Source organism: Mastigoproctus giganteus, chromosome 2 (genome assembly GCF_048544385.1).
Source record: "Mastigoproctus giganteus isolate SK-2022 chromosome 2, ASM4854438v1, whole genome shotgun sequence".
NCBI classification, from domain to species: Eukaryota; Metazoa; Arthropoda; class Arachnida; order Uropygi; family Thelyphonidae; genus Mastigoproctus; species Mastigoproctus giganteus.
This window is the reverse complement of record NC_143576.1, coordinates 198,983,207-199,002,984: the sequence shown is the minus strand read 5'-3', so window position 1 is coordinate 199,002,984 and position 19,778 is coordinate 198,983,207. Positions and strand designations below refer to the sequence as shown.

The following is a 19,778-nucleotide window of genomic DNA, read 5'->3' as shown; positions in this document are numbered from 1 at the left end:
TGTCACAGAGAATGGGAAGTTACCCTAATTTTAATTACAGGAGCTAAGTAAAGTTAATCAGTGATCTTTAAGCGATAATTATAGGGCATAGCTAAAATTAACAGTGATCGTGATAGTTGAATTTTTCGGAAGTAACTTATCGACCACAAGTTTTAATTTCTAGAAGCTTCGTGTTTGTCAATATCGGTCAAAATTATGCTATAATATTATTAGATGGAACGTTGATAATGCAAATTTCGCATTGGTTGCTCCTATTCAGGATTAACTACTGCTCGTCATATAGATGTTAAAACTAAACAAACTTTTCTTTTCACTTTTTAGAATGTGGTGCCATTGCATAATCCTAATTTTGAAAAGCCAACTCTCAAATTTTAGGTAACTTAACTTTCTTTTACAGTCAAATACTGTCAAATATCTGTTTGTAAAAGAAGGTTATGTTACGTAAAATATAAAAGCCCCCCTCTCTTTTATTTAAATTAGGTCACCCACTTGTTATTGATTACAAATTTAAAAAAAAAATGTTTTTTTGCCAGTTTCTGTTTTCTTAGTAGTTGAGAATACTAAGTAGATAACTAATTTCTATTCAGTCATATTCAGCAGCAGGAGTGTGGGATGGGGGTGGAATACCAGGTGAACGAAGCTTCCCCTAACCCCAAAATACCGTACAGTATATTGAAGCAGCGACCGACAGCTGTATTGTCTGGGCTGTAGAGACACGTATCGTTGGCCCTCGTTTCATGAATATAGCTTATTGTTTAGCACAGTGGCTGCTCCAGAAAAAAATGACAGGAGAGGCACCATTTTGTGTACTAGAATGGCGATTACATTAGCATCAGTGTTGTCAACTGTAGTCAGTTGAAAATAGCTCAGCCGCAATGCAAAAATTGATAAAATCCTACGTTACAATGAAAAAAAGAATTTTTTTTTTTTTTTGTACCTAAAGGGAATTTAAACGATTGGTGTATATTTTCCGAAAACCGACAGGGGGGCACGTTCCCCGGTGCTCCACCCTGAATCTGCCACTGGTTTAGCACATAATCAGGAATCGAAATGGAAAATATTGCGAAACAATAATACTCGTTATTAAAATATTTTATTTAATAACAAAATATGTACATGACGTTACTGATGCATGTGACGAACCAGATGACATTCTGGTGCGATTCGGTCGTTCCGAGCCCAGCATGTAACCGACTGTCTGTATTTGTTTTTAATAAATGTTGTTTTACCTCTAACAGTTTGTGGTAACTGGCGTCCTTTAAACTTTGTTCTGAATTAGTCTAGTTTCCCACTTTTCTTAATTCTAGTTTTAAACATTTCTAGACTGTCCTGTGGTCTTAACAATATAATTTTCTCGAGTTGCAACCTCGAGAACGTTTGGCTGCAGAACTGCTATGTGAGAATCCACAGTCTCAGTTTTAACCAGAGTAAATTGTCCACAAAGACTGTCAGTGTGTCTCCAATGGCTAATTTAATGTGCTACAGTGTCGGATCCAGCTGTTTTTATACGGGAAAGGCGATATGATGATGATATGTCATGGAGGCAGTGATCAAAAGTGCATTACAGGATCATTTAGATAGAAATGGAATTCTGAAGGACACGCAGAATGATTTTTGTAAAGGGAAAATCATGTTTAACCAACTTGGTTAGCTATTTTGATAGAGTCACTCATGAGTGATGAGTAGGAAATAATTTCGAAATTGTTTACTTTGATTTCATCAAAGCATTTGACTCTCCCTCGTGAGAGATTGTTCTAAAAGCTGGGACACGTTTGGATCATAGGGAAAATCTATAAATAGATCTCAGGATGGCGTCAGTGCAGGAGGAAGAGGTTTGTAAGAAATGGGGTTCGCCATGGATCGGTATTGGGACCACTGTTGTTTTTGATTTTATTAAATGACATTGACGAAGTGATAGAAGGCGTGATGGCAAAATTTGCAGTTGTTGCCAAGATCGGTAGAGTAAATAATGATCAGCGCCAAACTGAGCTTCTTCAGGACGACTTATATCGATATCAGTGGTGGTCAGAAAAGTGACAGCTATATTTTAATGAGCAGCAGAATGAAAGCTCTTACACTTGGGAACAGCATCCCAAACTAACTCACACACTTGATGGGAGTTAAATTAAAAACAGTAGAGGAAGAAAAGGATTTGGGAGTTACGACACAGTCGGACATGAAGTCTCCGAGCAGCGTAGACAGGCGACTAAGCAGGCTCATGGTGTCTTATCGATGGTTTATCGAACATTTGCTTGTAGAGACAGGGAGATCATAAACCCACTTTACGCTTCAATTGTAAGACTACATTTGGAACATTGCCTTCAAGTATGGAGACTACACCTAAAAAAAAAAAAAAAAAAAAAAAAGTTAGTCTTTACAATCTGGTACCCTTTTACGAGTAGCAGTGTTTGACATGCCTAGCCCGCTATGGTCAGTCTTAGAGTGTTTAACCCCCCCCCCCCCTCGGAAAATCACGCTGGTAAACCACTGCATTTAAAATTTCTGAAAACCGGGACATTTCATGTGTCTCGCAGAGAAACCTTTTGGACGTGGGACAAACCGGACATCTAGTCACATTGTCAGCGTGATTTTGATCGATATCGATAAGTACTTCTGGAAGTGAAAACTTAGAAGGCCGATAAGTTATATATGCTAATTTTTATTGGTTTTTAAAGCAAAATTTTAAGTTAAAAAAATTCGCTTGATGATGAGAAATCATTTTCTTCAATATACTGTACTCGTAGTTTTGTAAATCATTTTCTTTGAAATCACGGCTGTCGCGACAATCACTCTTCTATCAGCTGGCATCTGTGGCGCATGTGTCCAAGATGGTAAAAGGTAAGTTTGAACTTATACAATGTGCTTTCCATTGATGCATTCGTACAGGATAAAAAATGCAAAAAGCTAGGGAAAAAAAAAGGTTGCAATTACCCAAAAAAGTAGAGATAAGTGGATCATTGGCTCCCCATCAGGTTTGGTTTATATTTGGTTTATAGTAAAGTGACCAGATCCTTAGCATTCAAATGCGGGACAACTGGGGGGGGGGGATTTTTCAACCCCACTAGAAACAATATAGTACACATTTAAAAAAAAAAAATTGTATATAAAAAATATTCACTAGATAGTATGAATCAGAGCTGTAATACTCAATATGTTCTACGTTGATAATAATATTAGTAAAATAATGAGAGGAGTTTACTTTAATATAGTACGTAGAACACTTCAACGAAGTGTTCTACCTACTATATTGAGGTAAGCTCCTCTTATTATTTTACTAAAAAATATTCACATACAAAATATAAATTAAATACGTTGACTTCTTTGAACTAACCTTATAAAATAAAATATCAAACTTCTTTAAAAAATACAAATATAGTGTGTGTGTATATATATATATATTTTTTTGGTAAAAATTTACTTATGGGTGCACCCTTCCAAAATGGCGGCGAGGAAAAGAGGAAGACAATGATTGGCATCTCTAACCCGCAATTGTTATTATTAGTTAGGGTAATTATCCCCCCCCCCCAGTTAAGGATGCACCTGTAAGTAAATTTCAAACATTTTTTTTTTTTTCCACAGAAAGGCTAAAATTCAGTAAATGGTACCCCTTGTGTTAGGCTACGTAACAAACAGAAAGGTGTGTGAAGGATGTGAATTGAGAAAACTAATTGTAATTAGAAGGGAAAAAAACACTTATTAGAGGGTTCATGTTTTTAATCGATTTTCATTTTTGTTTAGTGAAGCAAGGGTAGGTTTTTTCTGTGAAATAATAATAATAATAATAATACATTTTTTAACAATAAAAACAAGAGAAATTAAATAATATAATTAAATATATTTTCTGCGGAGTGAATTTTTCATAATAATTCTTCCTTATTTGCTATTTCTTTGTAAAATTCTTCACAAGAATTAGTAAAATTGCACTTGTAGTATTGCTTTTGGCGTTTCTGTGGTCAGTTTGTGTTGACATCCACAGCTTATTTGCTATCGAAAAAACTTTCCGTTGTACCATTGGTTCCCGGCAAACAATGCAAATGGAGATTAGAAATGGCCGATGAACATTAATAGAATTCTCATGTAATTTAAATTCGACAGTTTCTGCAATTAATAGTCTAGAATAATTACGTTGGGCACTAAATACTTTGGCCTTGTTAAATAAAAAAGGATGTTTTTTGTTAATGGCATGAAAAGTTAATTCTGACACTGAACAAGAAGCACAAACTGAGACTGCGTGTTGATTAACATGAAAATTCAGAGGAAAACGCATAGAACCTTGGTATGACGAGTCACAATCACCGCAAGAAATGTTGTATACTAGGTCATTTATTTGTGTTGCAAACGAGGAAAGGACTGAGCGATTTTTCAGTATGGTGTGTAGTTTCCGTATTGGCCCGGCCATAATTTTAAATTCGGTATCTTTAAATAATCTGTTAAGCTGTTTGTTTCACTGTTCAACATATGGAACAGAAAGAAAGTATTTTTTTAATATTACGATTGTTGGTTGATGTAGTATTTTGTATCCTATCCCTAGCTTGTATCCTAATTCGGTTTATTGTAGCAAGGGGATAACCTCTGTTTAAGAATCTGCTGGTTAATATATGTATTTCTGAGCAAAGCAGATTCCGTTGTTGAATATTTATAGGCATTTAAAAATTGATTAAAGATAATATCTCTTGTAGGAGAATGGGTGATAGCTGTTATAATGTGGAAGCATGCCAGCGTTTGTAGGTTTACGATAGATGTTAAATTGGATTTTATTCAAGTCCCGAGTAAGCGTGAAATTTAGAAAATTTAATGACTTTGTATGCGTGCCCTCCCTTTCCAATGTAAATTTGAGTCTAGAGTGAATATTATTAAACGAATGTAAAATGTCTTGGATTGTACTACTGTCAGTAATAACTAGAACATCGTCTAAATACCTCCCAAAGTATGTGATACGGAGTAGAAAATTTTTGTGTTAATCAACACGCAGTCTCAGTTTGTGTCAAATGCGCTCAATTGTTGAGACATATATACCTCCGATATTAAGCCGTTCAAGCTCAATCCCATTGGCAAACTAAAAATTTGTTTTGTATACTTTGTCTCGAAAGGTGATATAATTGGCCTCAACTAAGAGTTTAATTAAGTGAAAAATTTCTTTAATAGGAAGCTCCATGTAATTAATCGGTATAGAATTATTATTTAACATATCCCAAATAATATCTAATGTGTAATCAATGTTTACATTCGTATATAATCAGGTAACATCTAGTGAGAATAAATTATCATTATCACCAAGTCTACAGTCCTTAAGGTTTTTAAATAATGTATCATAGTTCTTAATCCCAAATTGTTTCACCTGTCTAAAGGATTTTATGATGCTATATACATGGGTGGCCAAGGATGAAAATGCTGAGTTTCTGTAGGAAACAATAGGCCGAATAGGAAATCCGACCTTGTGTAATTTTACCAGACCGAAAAGTGGAGGAATATTGTATGTTCTGACCTTCAATTCCTTTAACTGAACCAAAGTAATGTAGTAATTTTTTTGATACTAGGTTAACGTTTTATTATTATTATTATTAGCCATATGATGCAAGGAAGCCTGAGGCTTATGCTGCACCAGCCAAGAAAAAAAAAAAAATTCCTGTGTTACCCAGAGAGAGAGAGAGAGAGAGAGAGAGAGAGTGTCAGTCAGTCAGTCAGAAGTAGAAGGGAATCACCAAGAAAGCAAGAAAGAGAAGAATGATGATATCCAGCTCAGGACCCTGGGTTTGCCAAGCCCATACTCACCAGATGTGAGCCCATGGGGTAATGATTGACCAAATTGGTAAATAGTGCCGGGTCTACTTCAAGATTAGGGGAGGTATCTGAAACAACTGAATCTAACTTATTAATATAATCATGTTTATCGAGTATTACAACTGTATCTCCTTTATCTGCCCTCTGTATAATAATGTCTTTATTTTCCCGAAGTTCACGTAAAGCTGAACTGTCATGTGTATTCAATTTAGGAAGTCTCGTTTCTTTTATGTTATTCACCACTTGGTTAACTTGTTGAATAAATAAATCTTTTTGTGGAATGTTACGTTAAGTCCAAATTTAATATCAATACGCGCACGAGCGAAGACAAATAATCCCTATTTAAATTTCATGCTCACCCATATTCGGTAATTTTCGTTCCTGTGATTATGACATAAGTCGAAAAGCATTGTCAGCTTCAGGAAGGAAAATCGTTTTGCAGTTTTTTCGTTAAATTTCTTTTAATTAATTTATTTAATTTTTAATTGTATTAGATTGATTTTTAATTGTGTTCAATTGATTTTTAATTATTTTTTACTGTAATGTAAGATTTTTGATTTTTTTCATTTTAATTGCTGGAGGGTATCATACAGAAGTGTTCTACATATTATATTGAGGTGAACTTCTCTTATTATTTTACAAATATTGATATAAACATAGAAGGTATTGAGCATTACAGCTCTGGTTCATACTATCAAACAACATTTTTGAATAAAAAAATAATGTTACTTGGTGTATTTTATTATGTAATAATGGAGAGAGACTCAAAGCTGTTACGAAACTTGACAAGTTATGTACCTCTATGGCATTGAATGGCTGGAGGATTCTTGATCACGGGTTGACTGTTGGGCTTCAGTCCCTCTCCCCTCAAAGGCCAGGTTTAGACATGGGGAGGGCCTAAACCAAAGCATGTGAAAAAGCCTCAAAATATATAATAATAGATTTTATCCTTGCTAAAGGAAATGGCAAGGCCCGAAGTCTTGGCTTATTTGACTCTTCTTGACTGCTCCTTAATAAGTACATTCACTTGCTCCTGGAATATCAGTCAGCTATGAAGTAGGCATTGTTATCAATGAAAAACAACTAGCACTTCAGTTGCTATACATGTGAAAGGACAGTATGTAAGGCAATGGCTGTTTTTGGTGGAAATAAATAATAAAAAAAAAAAACAAAAAAAAACTCTACAGCTCTGACTTAACATTAGCATTAGTAGAGGCATACGATTCAAGAAAGCAAGCTTATTCAGCATCAGCCAAAAAAAACCCCAGTCCCATTTCACCCCTCCGTTCGTTCGAGATACCTGTCCAGCTGTGCCTCAAATTTATTTAGGCTATCAACTTCCACAACAAGGGATGGAAGTCTGTTCCACCAACCAACTACCCGCTGGCTAAAGGTAAATTTCCGCACATCTATCCTACATTTGTCTTTCCTCAATTTGAATTTATGCCCTTTCAGGTGATTACTCTGAGCAAGGGGAAGAATCCCATCGGCATTGAGCATGCTCAAACCATTCAAGATTTTATACACCTCTATCAGATCACCTCACCGGTGCTTGGTCTCCAGACACTGTAATTTGCAAAACTTAAGCCTTTCTTCATAAGAGCAACCCTTTGTTCCATTCACTAATCTTGTTGCCCTTCTCTATACTCGTACCAGCAGCTCTACATCCTTCTTGAAATGAGGCCTCCAAACCTGTATACAATACTCAAGGTGCAGCCTGACCATTGCCTTATACAAGGGAATAATCACCTCCTTATCCCTGCTAGAAAAATTCCTGTATATCATTGACAACACACCATGAGCTACTCTTGCAGCCCGTCTGCACTGCTCAGAGAACTTCATATCTGCCTGCACAATTACCCCCAGGTCCCTTTCATTCTCTACCACTGTCAGTGTAGTACCACAGAGTTGATACGTTGCTCTGGGGTTACTATTTCTCATATGTAGTACTTTACATTTGTCAATGTTAAATTTCATTTACCACCTCTCAGCCCATCTTCTCAACCTTTCCAGAACCTGTTGCAGCAGCATAGCATCAGTAGTGTCCTTAACAACCCTACCAACCTTTGTATCGTCTGCAAACTTGGACATTAAACTTGATATACCATCATCGATATCATTTATAAATACAGAAAACAACAATGGACCCAACACTGAACCCTGAGGAACTCTGCTAATAATATTAGTCCATGATGAGCAGCGTCCATTGATTACCACTCTGTGTCTTCTCCCACTCAACCATCCCTTTATCCATATCAGTAATTTGCCTCCAATGCCACCTGCTCCAAATTGTATGGCAGTCTTCCATGTGCAACAGTATCAAAAGCCTTTCTAAGATCCAAGTATATAATATCAAAGTTATTCCCTGCATCCAGTTCTTTTGTGACTGCATCATAGTATCCAATCAAATTGGTCAGGCAAGACTTTCCCCTTAACAAAACCATGCTGTGTCTGAGCTATAACTGAAGTCTTGTCTAGGTTATCCTGCAGTGCTTCTTTAACCAGTGCCTCCATTAATTTTCCTGGAACAGAAGTTAAACTCACAGGTCTATAATTACTTGTGTCAGCCTTTGATCCTCCTTTGTGAATTGGGGTCACATTTGCACATCTCCAGTCTATGGGTACCTCCCCTGAGTCCAAAGAAGCTCTCATAATTATGGCTAAGGGTTTGCTTACTTCCTTTGCTGCCTCCTTTAATATAACTGGATAGATCCCATCCACCCCGGATGCCTTTTTTGTGTTTATCCTCAACAATTTCTCCTCCACTTTCCTCTGAGTTATTACAAAATCATCTAGCTCACTGCCAGAGTTTACTTCACCTCTGGCATTCCCCTTCCTGAATAACTCCTCATGTGTGAATGTAGATGCAAAACACTCGTTTAGTTTGTTAGCCACCTGAGCAGGATTCTCAACTGTTGAACCATCAATATCCAGTGGACCAATCTGATTCATCCCTTTCCTTCTAGAGTTTACATAGGTAAAGAACTCTTTTCTGTTTTTCTTTACATCCTTTTCCAAGGATTTCTCATAATCTGCCTTTGCCTGTGTAATCTCCTTTGTGACTTGGTTACAGACCAGTTTATATCTATCATAGGCTTCCATGTCACCCATTAATTTATATGTATCCCATGCATTTTTCTTTTCTGCCATATGTCTCATTAGTTCATCTGACATCCATTTAGGCCTAAACCTTGAACAATATTTCTTAGTTGGTATGTAAAGCCTAATAGCTTCCAAGATAAGCTCTTTGAATGCTTCCCATTTTGAGTTTGCTGTTGGTAACATCATCAGTTGGTCCCACTGTATAGAATTTAAATATAGTCTCAGACCATCATAATCGCCTTTACGAAAGCAAAAACCCTTCCCTTTACCCCTGATGGTAGTTACCTCTTTGAGTAAATCCCACTTCAGCACACTGTGATCACTGCCACCTAGTGGTTCCTTTATCTGCAGATTTTTAATGCATGAAGAATCACTACTAATAATCAGATCAAGAGTATTAGTCCCTCTAGTTGCCTCCTGAACATGCTGATGTAGAAAACAATCATCCAATAAATCCACAAAAGCCTTGCTAGTGTGTGAGTGACCAACCCACAAATTCCGGTCAATATCTGGGAAATTAAAATCCCCCATTATAAGACTCTCTGATTTACTGGCCCACTCTTTGTACAGTTTCTAATTATACTCATCAGAGTCATTAGGCCTATAGCACACTCCTACTCTCAATTTTGATCTCCCAATGCTTATCTCACACCACACTGACTCGACACTGCACTGTCCATCGATGTTGACTAGCTTCACTTCCTTCGATTTTATGTGATTCTTAACTAATAGCATAACCCCTCCTCCCTTCCTGTCCTGTCTATCCTTTCTGTATGCATTGTACTCCCCAAATTCCAGTTCTGCATTCCTTATATCTATGTGACACCACGTCTCTGATATCCCAACAATATCTGCCTTTGATGTTTTGATCAAATTTATTACCTCAAATTCATCAAATTTATTTACCAAACTCCTCGCATTGTTGTACACGCAAGTATACATACACCTCTTCGTATTCTTAGCTACCCTAACACAACCCATGTATTTACTTGTACCGCAATGACTCCCAGCAGTCTCTGAAATGTCCTGCATCTTGTTTTCCAGGCTGCTGCTCATTCCAATAGAAGCAGTGCAAGAATCACTTGTCTGTCATGATGATATATAGGTCCATAAGAACAATGTTTATTCCTCCAAATCAGCAGTTCACTTTTGGCAAACTGATATCATGCCTGAAAAAGGAAATGGTTATTGCAGGTTTCAGATTTATGTTAAATAAGGATTCAAGAATCAAGTGCAAACTCCACCTCGACTTCTCTATGAATAGAAACTTAGCTTTGTTGGTTAGTCATTGGAACTCAACCCATTGATTGGTATCCATGAAATCTTTCTCAGTGAAGATATTTTGTGTGTTCTCTGTTGATACCTGTCGCATTACATAACGTTAAGCCAGTTTATCTGATAAGCAATTGAAGTCAGATAAGTAATCTCTTGTATTTATAGATAAAACACATCTATGTTTGTTGGAATTATGAAATTTACTTAAGAAGGAATAAATTATTTTAAGATGTTTTTATATATGTGCACATGTGTTGGAGAGGGTGGGAATTATCAAAGATTAAATCTCATGGGAGAATAATCTTTTACAAAAATCTGTTTGTGCAGCTAAGCTTGTCTACTTAATTTTGCAGCATTTTATTTTGTGAGTTAGTAGTAGTTTCATTTTTAAATAAGTGTTCCTCGAATTTTCTGTAACTAGATGTTCTAATAAATATTAATTTTTTTTTTTTTTGTAATTTCAGGTTTACTTGTATTGCGGTAATAAAGATATGCATTTACCTCACAATGGAGAAGTAGGTATGTGCCATTATGTATAAGTTTTCATTTAGTTCTTGAGTTGATATTTTATATATAAATATGATTTAATAAGTAAGTCAGTTATTATTATTATTATTATTATTAGCCATAGGGTGCAAGGAAGCCTGAGGTTTATGCTACACCAGCCAAAAAAAAAAAAATTCTGATCAACCTGAGAGAGAGAGAGAGAGAGAGAGAGAGAGAGAGAGAGAGAGAGAGAGAGAGAGAAGTAGAAGAGAATAACCAAGAAAGAGAAGAATGATGATATCCAGCTCAGGACCCTGGGTGTGCCAAGTCCATACTCACTAGATGTGAGCCCCTGGTTAAGTGTGAAGATGGAAGTGTAAATTACACAAATGCCAAAAGCTAATAGGAAAAGGATAGCAGAAATATGAGAAATTGTAGGTGTGGAAAAGAAAGAAAGAAGGTGAATATCCTATATGTTATTATGAATTAAGTAAAATTATAGGCTGAATTGTAAAGCCACTTATAGAGGAGTGACCTGTGAAGTAAAAATGATAAATTAATAAAGGTAATGGTAGCTAGCATCAGATATGGGTGAGCAAATTTAGCTGTAAGTTGAAAGAGGGTTTTATGATGCAGATTTGAGGGTAGAGCAAATATGGAACTAAATCTGATGTTAGCCAAACTAAATATTGATGCATGATTAGGTATCAAATTATTAATTATTTATTTCATTGGGCACAAAGTTACCAAAAATTGAGAGGGTGCTGCTATTTTTCTTTATCATATATCAGGCAGCAATCTGAGTTATAAACCCTTTTAGCAATTTTTTACAGTAGAAGATAATTTCAAGTATTCATGTGAAGAGAAGCGGATCCCAGGGTTCCCCCCATTGGTCGCTGTAGGTCATCTCGTGATGAGGCTAAACGCCAAAGCTGGCCTTTTTTATGTATCATGTTGTTGTGTAAGTGTAAAATGTTTGTTCTGTTGTAATGAGGCGACCAGCACCTGGCTCTTAGTTAATGGGACCCGGTTGCCATGTCCCATCATCCATCTCTGCTATGAGGAGGCAGCCAGGATCTACCAGAACATCTTTAGCCCACTTTCAGCTGGACAAGTCAAGTGAAAGGGAATAGAGGAAAAGGAAATGGGATAAGTAGGGAGAAGTTTAGGATTTGGAAAGATTGGTAAAAGATAAGAACAATGAAAAATCAAAGGTAGATTTTTCAGAAAAGAAGAGAGAAGAGAAGAAGCAAGAAAGGAGTATATGGAGAATGGAAGGAAAAATTGCCAACCATACCCTACAAGGAGTTATCAGAGTTAAATCATATCACTTTACATCATTTGAAATTAAAGTAGGAAAAACCAGTAAATCAATATAATTCTGAAATAAAATAAAGCTGTACGTAACATCATATGCAGTACAAGACACGGTACTATACAAGAGAGGGACAAAAGAAACAAGTAATGTGATGATCAGATCACTATTTGCACATCAGGGTTAATTACGAGTTATTCAAGGTACAAGATAAAACATGTTATAATACATTTAAAGTACATTACTTAATACATAAGTATTAAGTAATGTGATAAAGAATAAATGTGATTACGAGTTTAAAATCAGCTAAGTCAGAGTATAAGACATCAAGAGAAAAGAAAAAATTGTGTAGGATGTGGGCGGCACAGACTAATAGCAAATAACTATGGTTAAGCAAACATACAATTTAAACAGGTAATTTAATTAATTTAACAATCAGTAAGTGCATATTGACAGAATTTAGAATAATGGTACAAGATGTACGTGATGGACAAGATTACCAAGACATCAAGATATTTGCCATCCACCAAACTTAGATAGATAGCAACAGAACATACAACAGTAAATGAGTGCAATTAAAATTTTCTTACATTACATCAGTAATAAAACAGTTATATACATCAGCAATATGTATCAACTAAATAGCAACTATATACAACTAAGAACAACAACATATACATCAACATAAACAAGGAAATATCAGCATGTCATGCCACAGAACATGTGAGCATTAGATATTATAACCTTATGGAAAACAGCATATTATCATGAAGCAAGGTAATTTAAACCATACAGAAAATAAGGAACATAAACATGCTAACTTGTGTAAGAAACTAATTCATCTTCAGAAACATGCACAGCTTTTGTAACTTCAGTGATTTTTACAATACAACTAATACCTCTTCTGTAACTTGTACAGAGAACAAGGCATAAAATACAGAGTTTGATTCCATACAGAATTAAATAGTATATAAGATCTTAATGTGTATTAATGAGCAGGATTTGATAAAGGAAATCATGAAACATCAATGTACATACCAGATATCTAACATAATTAGAAGCTAGAATATATACTAAACAAATGTATAAATGGTTATAGATGAGTACATGTATACATATAGATACAAGCCAAGAAGAAGGCAAAAGATAATGTCAATTATGTGCGTAAATTACATTTTAACTAAACAGGAGAAAACTGAAGTACTTAAACCAAAGCACAGCAGCAAGGAAAGTCTTAAGTGAGGCTTTCAAGAAATGAAAGTTCCCAGTAAGAGGTTAGGGGCTTCCAATAGTGAAAGTTCCCAGAAGAGATGAGGCTTCCAATTGTGAAAGTTCTCTTACAATAATAGGAGACTTAATTTGCATTAAACAAGAAGTATCTAACTGTTAGTTTGAAGGTTGCATAGAACGTATAACATCTCTTCTTTTGAAGGCCTTATTTGCAAAGGTATTAAATGATCTTAGAAGTAGGAAGGTAATGTTCATTTTCTATTTATTTATTATTTAATATTATTATTACAGAAAACTAATTTTGATTTTCTATTTGATATACTATTTCAGTAAGGCTGATATATTCTTATTATTTCTAAAAACTAAATTTGACTTGCTATTTGGTAAATTTTAATTTTATGCTTACTATTTTCTTTTATTCTAAAAACTTCTATTACATCAGGTATTTCTCTATTCTTTATTGGATTTCTGTAATATAGTACATCTAGTATTCCATAATTTCTTCAAAATTACTTCAAGCATCACTGCCTGCTGTAATACCAGGATCCCTACTAAAGGGATGGGCAGTTACGCTCCCGGTAAATCCAAAGTATCTCTGTAATATGCTTTTTCTTTCTGCTTGCTACCTCTAAATTTTATACCTAAAAATCTATTAGAGTAATTTAATGGAAATTCAGGTACTGTTGCTATCCTTACTCTTCCTCCTCTTTGCCTTAATTTGGCAAAACCTTTCCTTTTCACTACTTAATTATTTTCATTAGTAAATAAACCTATAAGAAAATTATTAGTTGTAACTCACTTTCATTATTTTTTATTCACTGCTATCTGTTGGGCTAACTGTTATTCTGCCAGATTGCTGCCAAATTTAACTCAGAGAGTATCTATAATTTTAGAGTATTTGAATCTATAATTTTAGAATAATTTAACCTAGACTAACTGGCAAACAGAAACAGATAGCCTTAGCCAATTATCGATAGGATGTATTGAGTGGTTCTAGCCCTCGTCAACGTACCATTCAATGTATCCTTTTATCAGTAATTTGCTTCATCATCATTTTATTATTATTATTATATTATATTTTTATAAATCATGTGTTTAATTATAGGGTATAACAATGAAGTCCAACTTAGGTTACTTAAATACTTGGCCTTATGGCTCTATAGGTACTCTGAATACCTATATTCTTAATTAAATTCCATATATGCAATATAGACCTATATTCCATATTCTTATTAAATTTCATTTGTCATTTGATTCCCTTGGTATACAGTTCAATAAATACTGTAATATATATTTTACAGACCAATGTAATGTTTAATCAATATTTTGATGGCACTAATCTGACCTGAAACTCTTTCTAATTCTCTTTTTTTTTTTCTGCATTTTTATCACTTATTTCATATATGTTTATATATATATAAGTACCACTTATCATAATATATATATATATATATATATATATATAATGTAGACGTCTCCATAGCCAGGTGGGCAGGAGCAGCAGTGCGTAGCATGCTTCTTGATTAGACCGGGGTTTAAGCCCGTGACCACCAAATACAGAGGATGCAGAAAGGTCAGGGAATGACCACGGCATATCTCCGGAGCAATATGGCCTTAGTTGCTAATGCTCCTAAAAACCAAATAACAAACAAACAATATAAATAATGTGTGGTTTGTAGAATAAATAAATAAAGTGTCTGTGAATATATATATATATATATATATATATATATATATATATATATATATATAAATAAATAAAAATATAATGAATTTATACCATTCCTACAAAGTAACCATTTAGCCAGATTCACTGCCTCTACTACACTGGGGGGAGGAACTTATTCCATATTTTAACAACCTGTTGCCCATAGATGTTAACTTTGTGTGATCCAGTCTTCTCTTATTCTCAAAGATTTCATGTTTGTGACCCCCCCCCCCCCCCCCAGTTACTGTCTTACACATGAGGGAGAACAGACTTTCCTCAACCCTGTTAGTGCCTATATATATCTCATTCAGATTTCTCCTTTGCTGATAGACTTGCAGTCCACACCTTTTATGACATTCTTCATATGTATATATTGATTTGCATTCATCTATAATCTGGTCACCCTTCTATGAACCCTCTCCAGAAGCTCTGTCTTTTTTTAAGGTTTGGTCTCTACACTTTAATACAGTATTCCAAATGTAGAACCATCATCTTGTATAGACGGATAAGTGCCTTCTCATAATCAGCTTTTGCCTGTTTATCCAATCAGTATTTTTAGTCATTACGTTTATTCTAATAATAAAATAAATTCACCTCAAATTTGGAAGCTTTGTTGTAGTTGTGTGTAATCAATGGACACTGCTCATCGTGGACTAATGTTATTAGTGGAGTCCCTCAGGGCTCAGTGTTGGGTCCATTATTGTTTTCTGTATTTATAAATGATATTGATGATGGTATATCAAGCTTAATGTCCAAGTTTGCAGATGATACAAAGGTTGGCAGGGTTGTCAAGGACACTACTGACACTATGCTGCTGCAACAGGATCTGGAAAGGTTGAGCAGATGGGCTGAGAGGTGGCAAATGAAGTTTAACATTGACAAATGTAAAGTACTACACATGGGAAAAAGCAACCCCAGAGCAACGTATTAACTCTGTGGTACTACACTGACAGTGGTAGAGAATGAAAGGGACTTGGGGGTGATTGTGCAGGCAGATATGAAGTTCTCTGAGCAGTGCAGACGGGCTGCAAGAGTAGCTCATGGAGTATTGTCAATGATATACAGGAATTTTTCCAGCAGGGATAAGGAGGTGATTATTCCATTGTATAAGGCAATGGTCAGGCCACACCTAGAGTACTGTATACAGGTCTGGAGGCCTCATTTCAAGAAGGATGTAGAGCTGCTGGAACGAGTACAGAGAAGGGCAACAAGATTAGTGAATGGAACAAAGGGGTGCTCTTACGAAGAAAGGCTTAAGTTTTGCAAATTACAGTGTCTGGAGACTAGGCACCAGCGAGGTGATCTGATAGAGGTGTATAAAGCCTTGAATGGTTTAAGCATGCTCAATGCTGATGGGATTCTTCCTCTAGCTCAGAAAAATCACCTGAGAGGGCATAAATTCAAATTGAGGAAAGACAGATGTAGGATAGACGTGCGGAAATTTGCCTTTAGCCAGCGGGTGGTTGGTTGGTGGAACAGACTGCCATCCCTTGTGGTGGAGGTTGATAGCCTAAATAAGTTTAAGGCTCAGCTGGACAGGTATTTTGAACGAACAGAGGGGTGAAGTGGAAGTGGGTTTTTTTTTTTTTTGGCTGATGCTGCATAAGCTTGCTTTCTTGCATCAAATGCCTCTACTAATGCTAATGCTAATGCTAATATATATGAGATGGTAAATTCATAGGATCTCTAAACCCAATAGAGAACTGAGCCCATATTGTTGATTGCAACTTTCTGTTCAGAATTTCAGATTTAGAGGCAGGGGGTCTTTTTTATTAGTGAATGTGCTATTCACATGACTTTCAGTAATTAATACTCTTTACAAAATTGGCATTGCAAATTACTTTTTTTCCCTTCAATCCTAAATTTTTTTCATACATCTTATGTTACTTCTATGCTTTGATCATTTTATCAGCAGAAATATAAGATATAGTTTCTCAGACTTTTTAACTCATGTGCCACTCATTTGTTATTACTAATGGCCACATCTCATTCAGGTGTTTTTAATGATTCTTATCACAGTGTGTCTCACTTGAAAGTTCTTTATATGCCACATTTCAAGAACCACTGATCTAGAACTGTTCATTAGTTTTGGAGAGATTTATCTGTTCAGTTTATAGAGCAGCATATACAAGATTAAAATTCAAACCAATTCAGAAGATATTATTGATCATATAAAAGAATTTGTGTTCATTACTGATTGCTTTTATGATTTTTCATATTGTTTAGGGTAATCTCTTATAATTTTGCTCATAGATGAATATACTTAAGGAAGATCATAAAAGAAACAGACAGTCTGTTGTTTTATTTGGGCAGGCTGAACTTAATATTGACAATAAAATGGTTGCTATTAGGAAAGGGACTTTTGGTCAGAAACTTTTTTAAATTTTGAATAATTTTTTATTTTACATCTAAAATTTCAGGTCTGTGGATAAGTCTGTATTGTTTAGTACTGTGTGTTGGCTGTCTGAGTCTCCCAGATGGAGGTGAGTACCACTTATAAATATTGTACTGTTATACTGAAAGCAATAAGCACATTAGCACATTCATTTTATTAACAAAATAATATGGAATGAAAAGGAAATTAGCATTAAGTACTTCACACACTTTTTACTTTTCCATAAAATTACAGAATGATCTACTAACACATAACACTGCCAGTTCTGCAAGAATTTCAGAAATCTCTCTCTCTCTCTCTCTCTCTCTCTCTGTCGTAAAGTCCATTTCTGCACTTTGCAATTAGCTATGTAACTGGCTTTCAACTGTCTCATCAACTTTATAGTGTTTTCCTTTAATATAGGAAATCACTCAATAGTATGAAGAGATGATAATCTGAGGGAGAGAGAACCAAATTATGTGGGGTGCAGTTCAACAATTTTCTAATATTGCCAAGTGAGTAGTGCACGGTTGAGCAATGTATGCGTCTGTTTAAGTGATGTGATATCATCGAAGGATCATATGATAAGCATATGCAGATGATGAGTCAGTCAAATGAATGGTGTTTAGCTGGTTGCAAAGTGCAGACACAGACTTTACCACGTGGGGATTTTTAATGCTTTTGTAGCAGTGGCAACATTATGTGGATTGCTCGGGCAAATTTACAAAGTGACAAATATACCGATGAACTGACCGGGCTAGCCGGGTGGGTAAAGTGCCTGCCCGGCAGCCCAAAGGTCGCGGGTTCGATTCCCGCCTTGGGCTTGGATCAAAGTACTGCAAAAACCTTGGGAGGTGCATTATGGCCACAGAAGCCTATGCGCCAACAACTACCAAAAAAAAAAAAAAAACCGATGAGCCAAAACATTATGACCACCTACCTAATATGATGTTGGTCCACCACGTGCAGCCAAAACAGCTCATACCTGGCAAGGCATGGATGCTACAAGATTTCTAAATGTGTCTTGTGGTATCTAGTACCAACATGTAACCAGCAGATCCTTTAACTCCTGTAAGGTCCGTCATAAGGTTGAGATGCTGCAGCTCGGAGTTGCTGTTCCACCACACACCACAGATGCTTGATGGGATTGATGTCTGGGGAATTTGGAAGCCGGGTCAATACCTGGAAGTCTTCCTCATGTTCCACGAATCAGTCTCGAACAATCTGGGCGGTATGGCATGACATATTATCTTGCTGAGAGATGGCACTGCCAGAGGGGAAGACCGTTGCTGTGAAAGGGTGTACCTGGACAGCAATGATGTTTAGGTATGTGGTAGACGTCAGAGTGCCCAGCACATAGATGACTGGACCCAGGGTATCCAAGCAGAACATCGCCCGCGACTGGCTTGCTTTTGTCCTGTGGTGCATCCAGGCGCCATCACTTTCCCAGGTAAATGACGCACACGTACCCGGCCATCCACATGGTGCAACAGGAAACATGATTCATCGGACCAGACGACCGTCTTCCAATTACTCAAGGTCCAGTTTCAATGCTTGCATGCCCATTGTTGGTGCTGTCGCCGGTGAACCCGTGCATGCACCATTATGACCAGCGAGTCATTATGCAAATCGAAGCAACTGCATGTGAACTACGGCATGTGAGCAGGTCGGGACACGGTATAAACAACGCCTGATACTGAGCTCCATTAATCAGTGTTACTCTTTTCCTTCAGATGGGAAAGGCAGTGGACTTAAGCGAGTTTGACAAAGGCCAAATTGTAATGGCCAGACAACTGGGTCAGAGCATATACGAAATGGCACGGCTTGTGGGATGCTCATGGTCAGTCATGCTTAGTACCTACTGAAAGTGGTCTGAGAAGGGGAAACCCACGAACTGCCAGTATGTTGAACCCTGCTGAAAAGGGGGCTGCATAGCCACAGGCTGCTCCGAGTGCCCATGCTAACTACGGTTCATCGGCAACAGCGCCTATAATGGGCACGGGAGCATCGAAACTGGACCTTGAGTGATTGGAAGAAGGTCATCTAGTCTGATGAATCACGTTTCCTGTTTCCTGCGTGTATCGTTTATCTGGGGAAGTGATGGGGCCTGGATGCACTGTGGGACGAAAACAAGCTGGTCACGGCGGTGTCCTGCTTTGGTCGATGTTCTACTGGGTTACCCTGGGTCCAGTCATCCATGTGCCAGGCACTCTGATGTCTACCACCTACCTGAACATCATTGCCGACCAGGTACATCCTTTCATTGCAAAGTTCTTCCCCTCTGGCAGTGCCATCTTTCAGCAGAATAATGTGCCCTGCCACATCACCTGGATTGTTCGAGACTTGATTCGTGGAATATGAGGAAGACTTCCAGGTATTGCCCTGGCCTCTCAATTCCACAGACATCAATCCCATCGAGCATCTGTGGTTTGTGTTGGAACAGCAACTCTGATCTGTGGCGTCTCCAACCACAGACCTTACAATGAGTTAAAGGATCTGCTGGTTAC

General features: G+C 36.7%; 1 protein-coding gene across 1 annotated transcript in view; it reads left to right on the top strand.

The window, feature by feature from the left end:
- Positions 1–10,623: 10,623 nt before the first annotated feature.
- The window catches only part of LOC150089901 (uncharacterized), a 64,486-nt gene continuing 55,331 nt past the window's right edge, over positions 10,624–19,778 (top strand). Inside the window, exons 1-2 of the mRNA XM_090389699.1 lie at positions 10,624–10,677; positions 17,318–17,380. Of these exons, the coding sequence (XP_090245825.1) occupies positions 10,650–10,677; positions 17,318–17,380 (91 nt within the window). The 5' untranslated portion in view covers positions 10,624–10,649. The remainder of the gene's footprint in view (positions 10,678–17,317; positions 17,381–19,778) is intronic.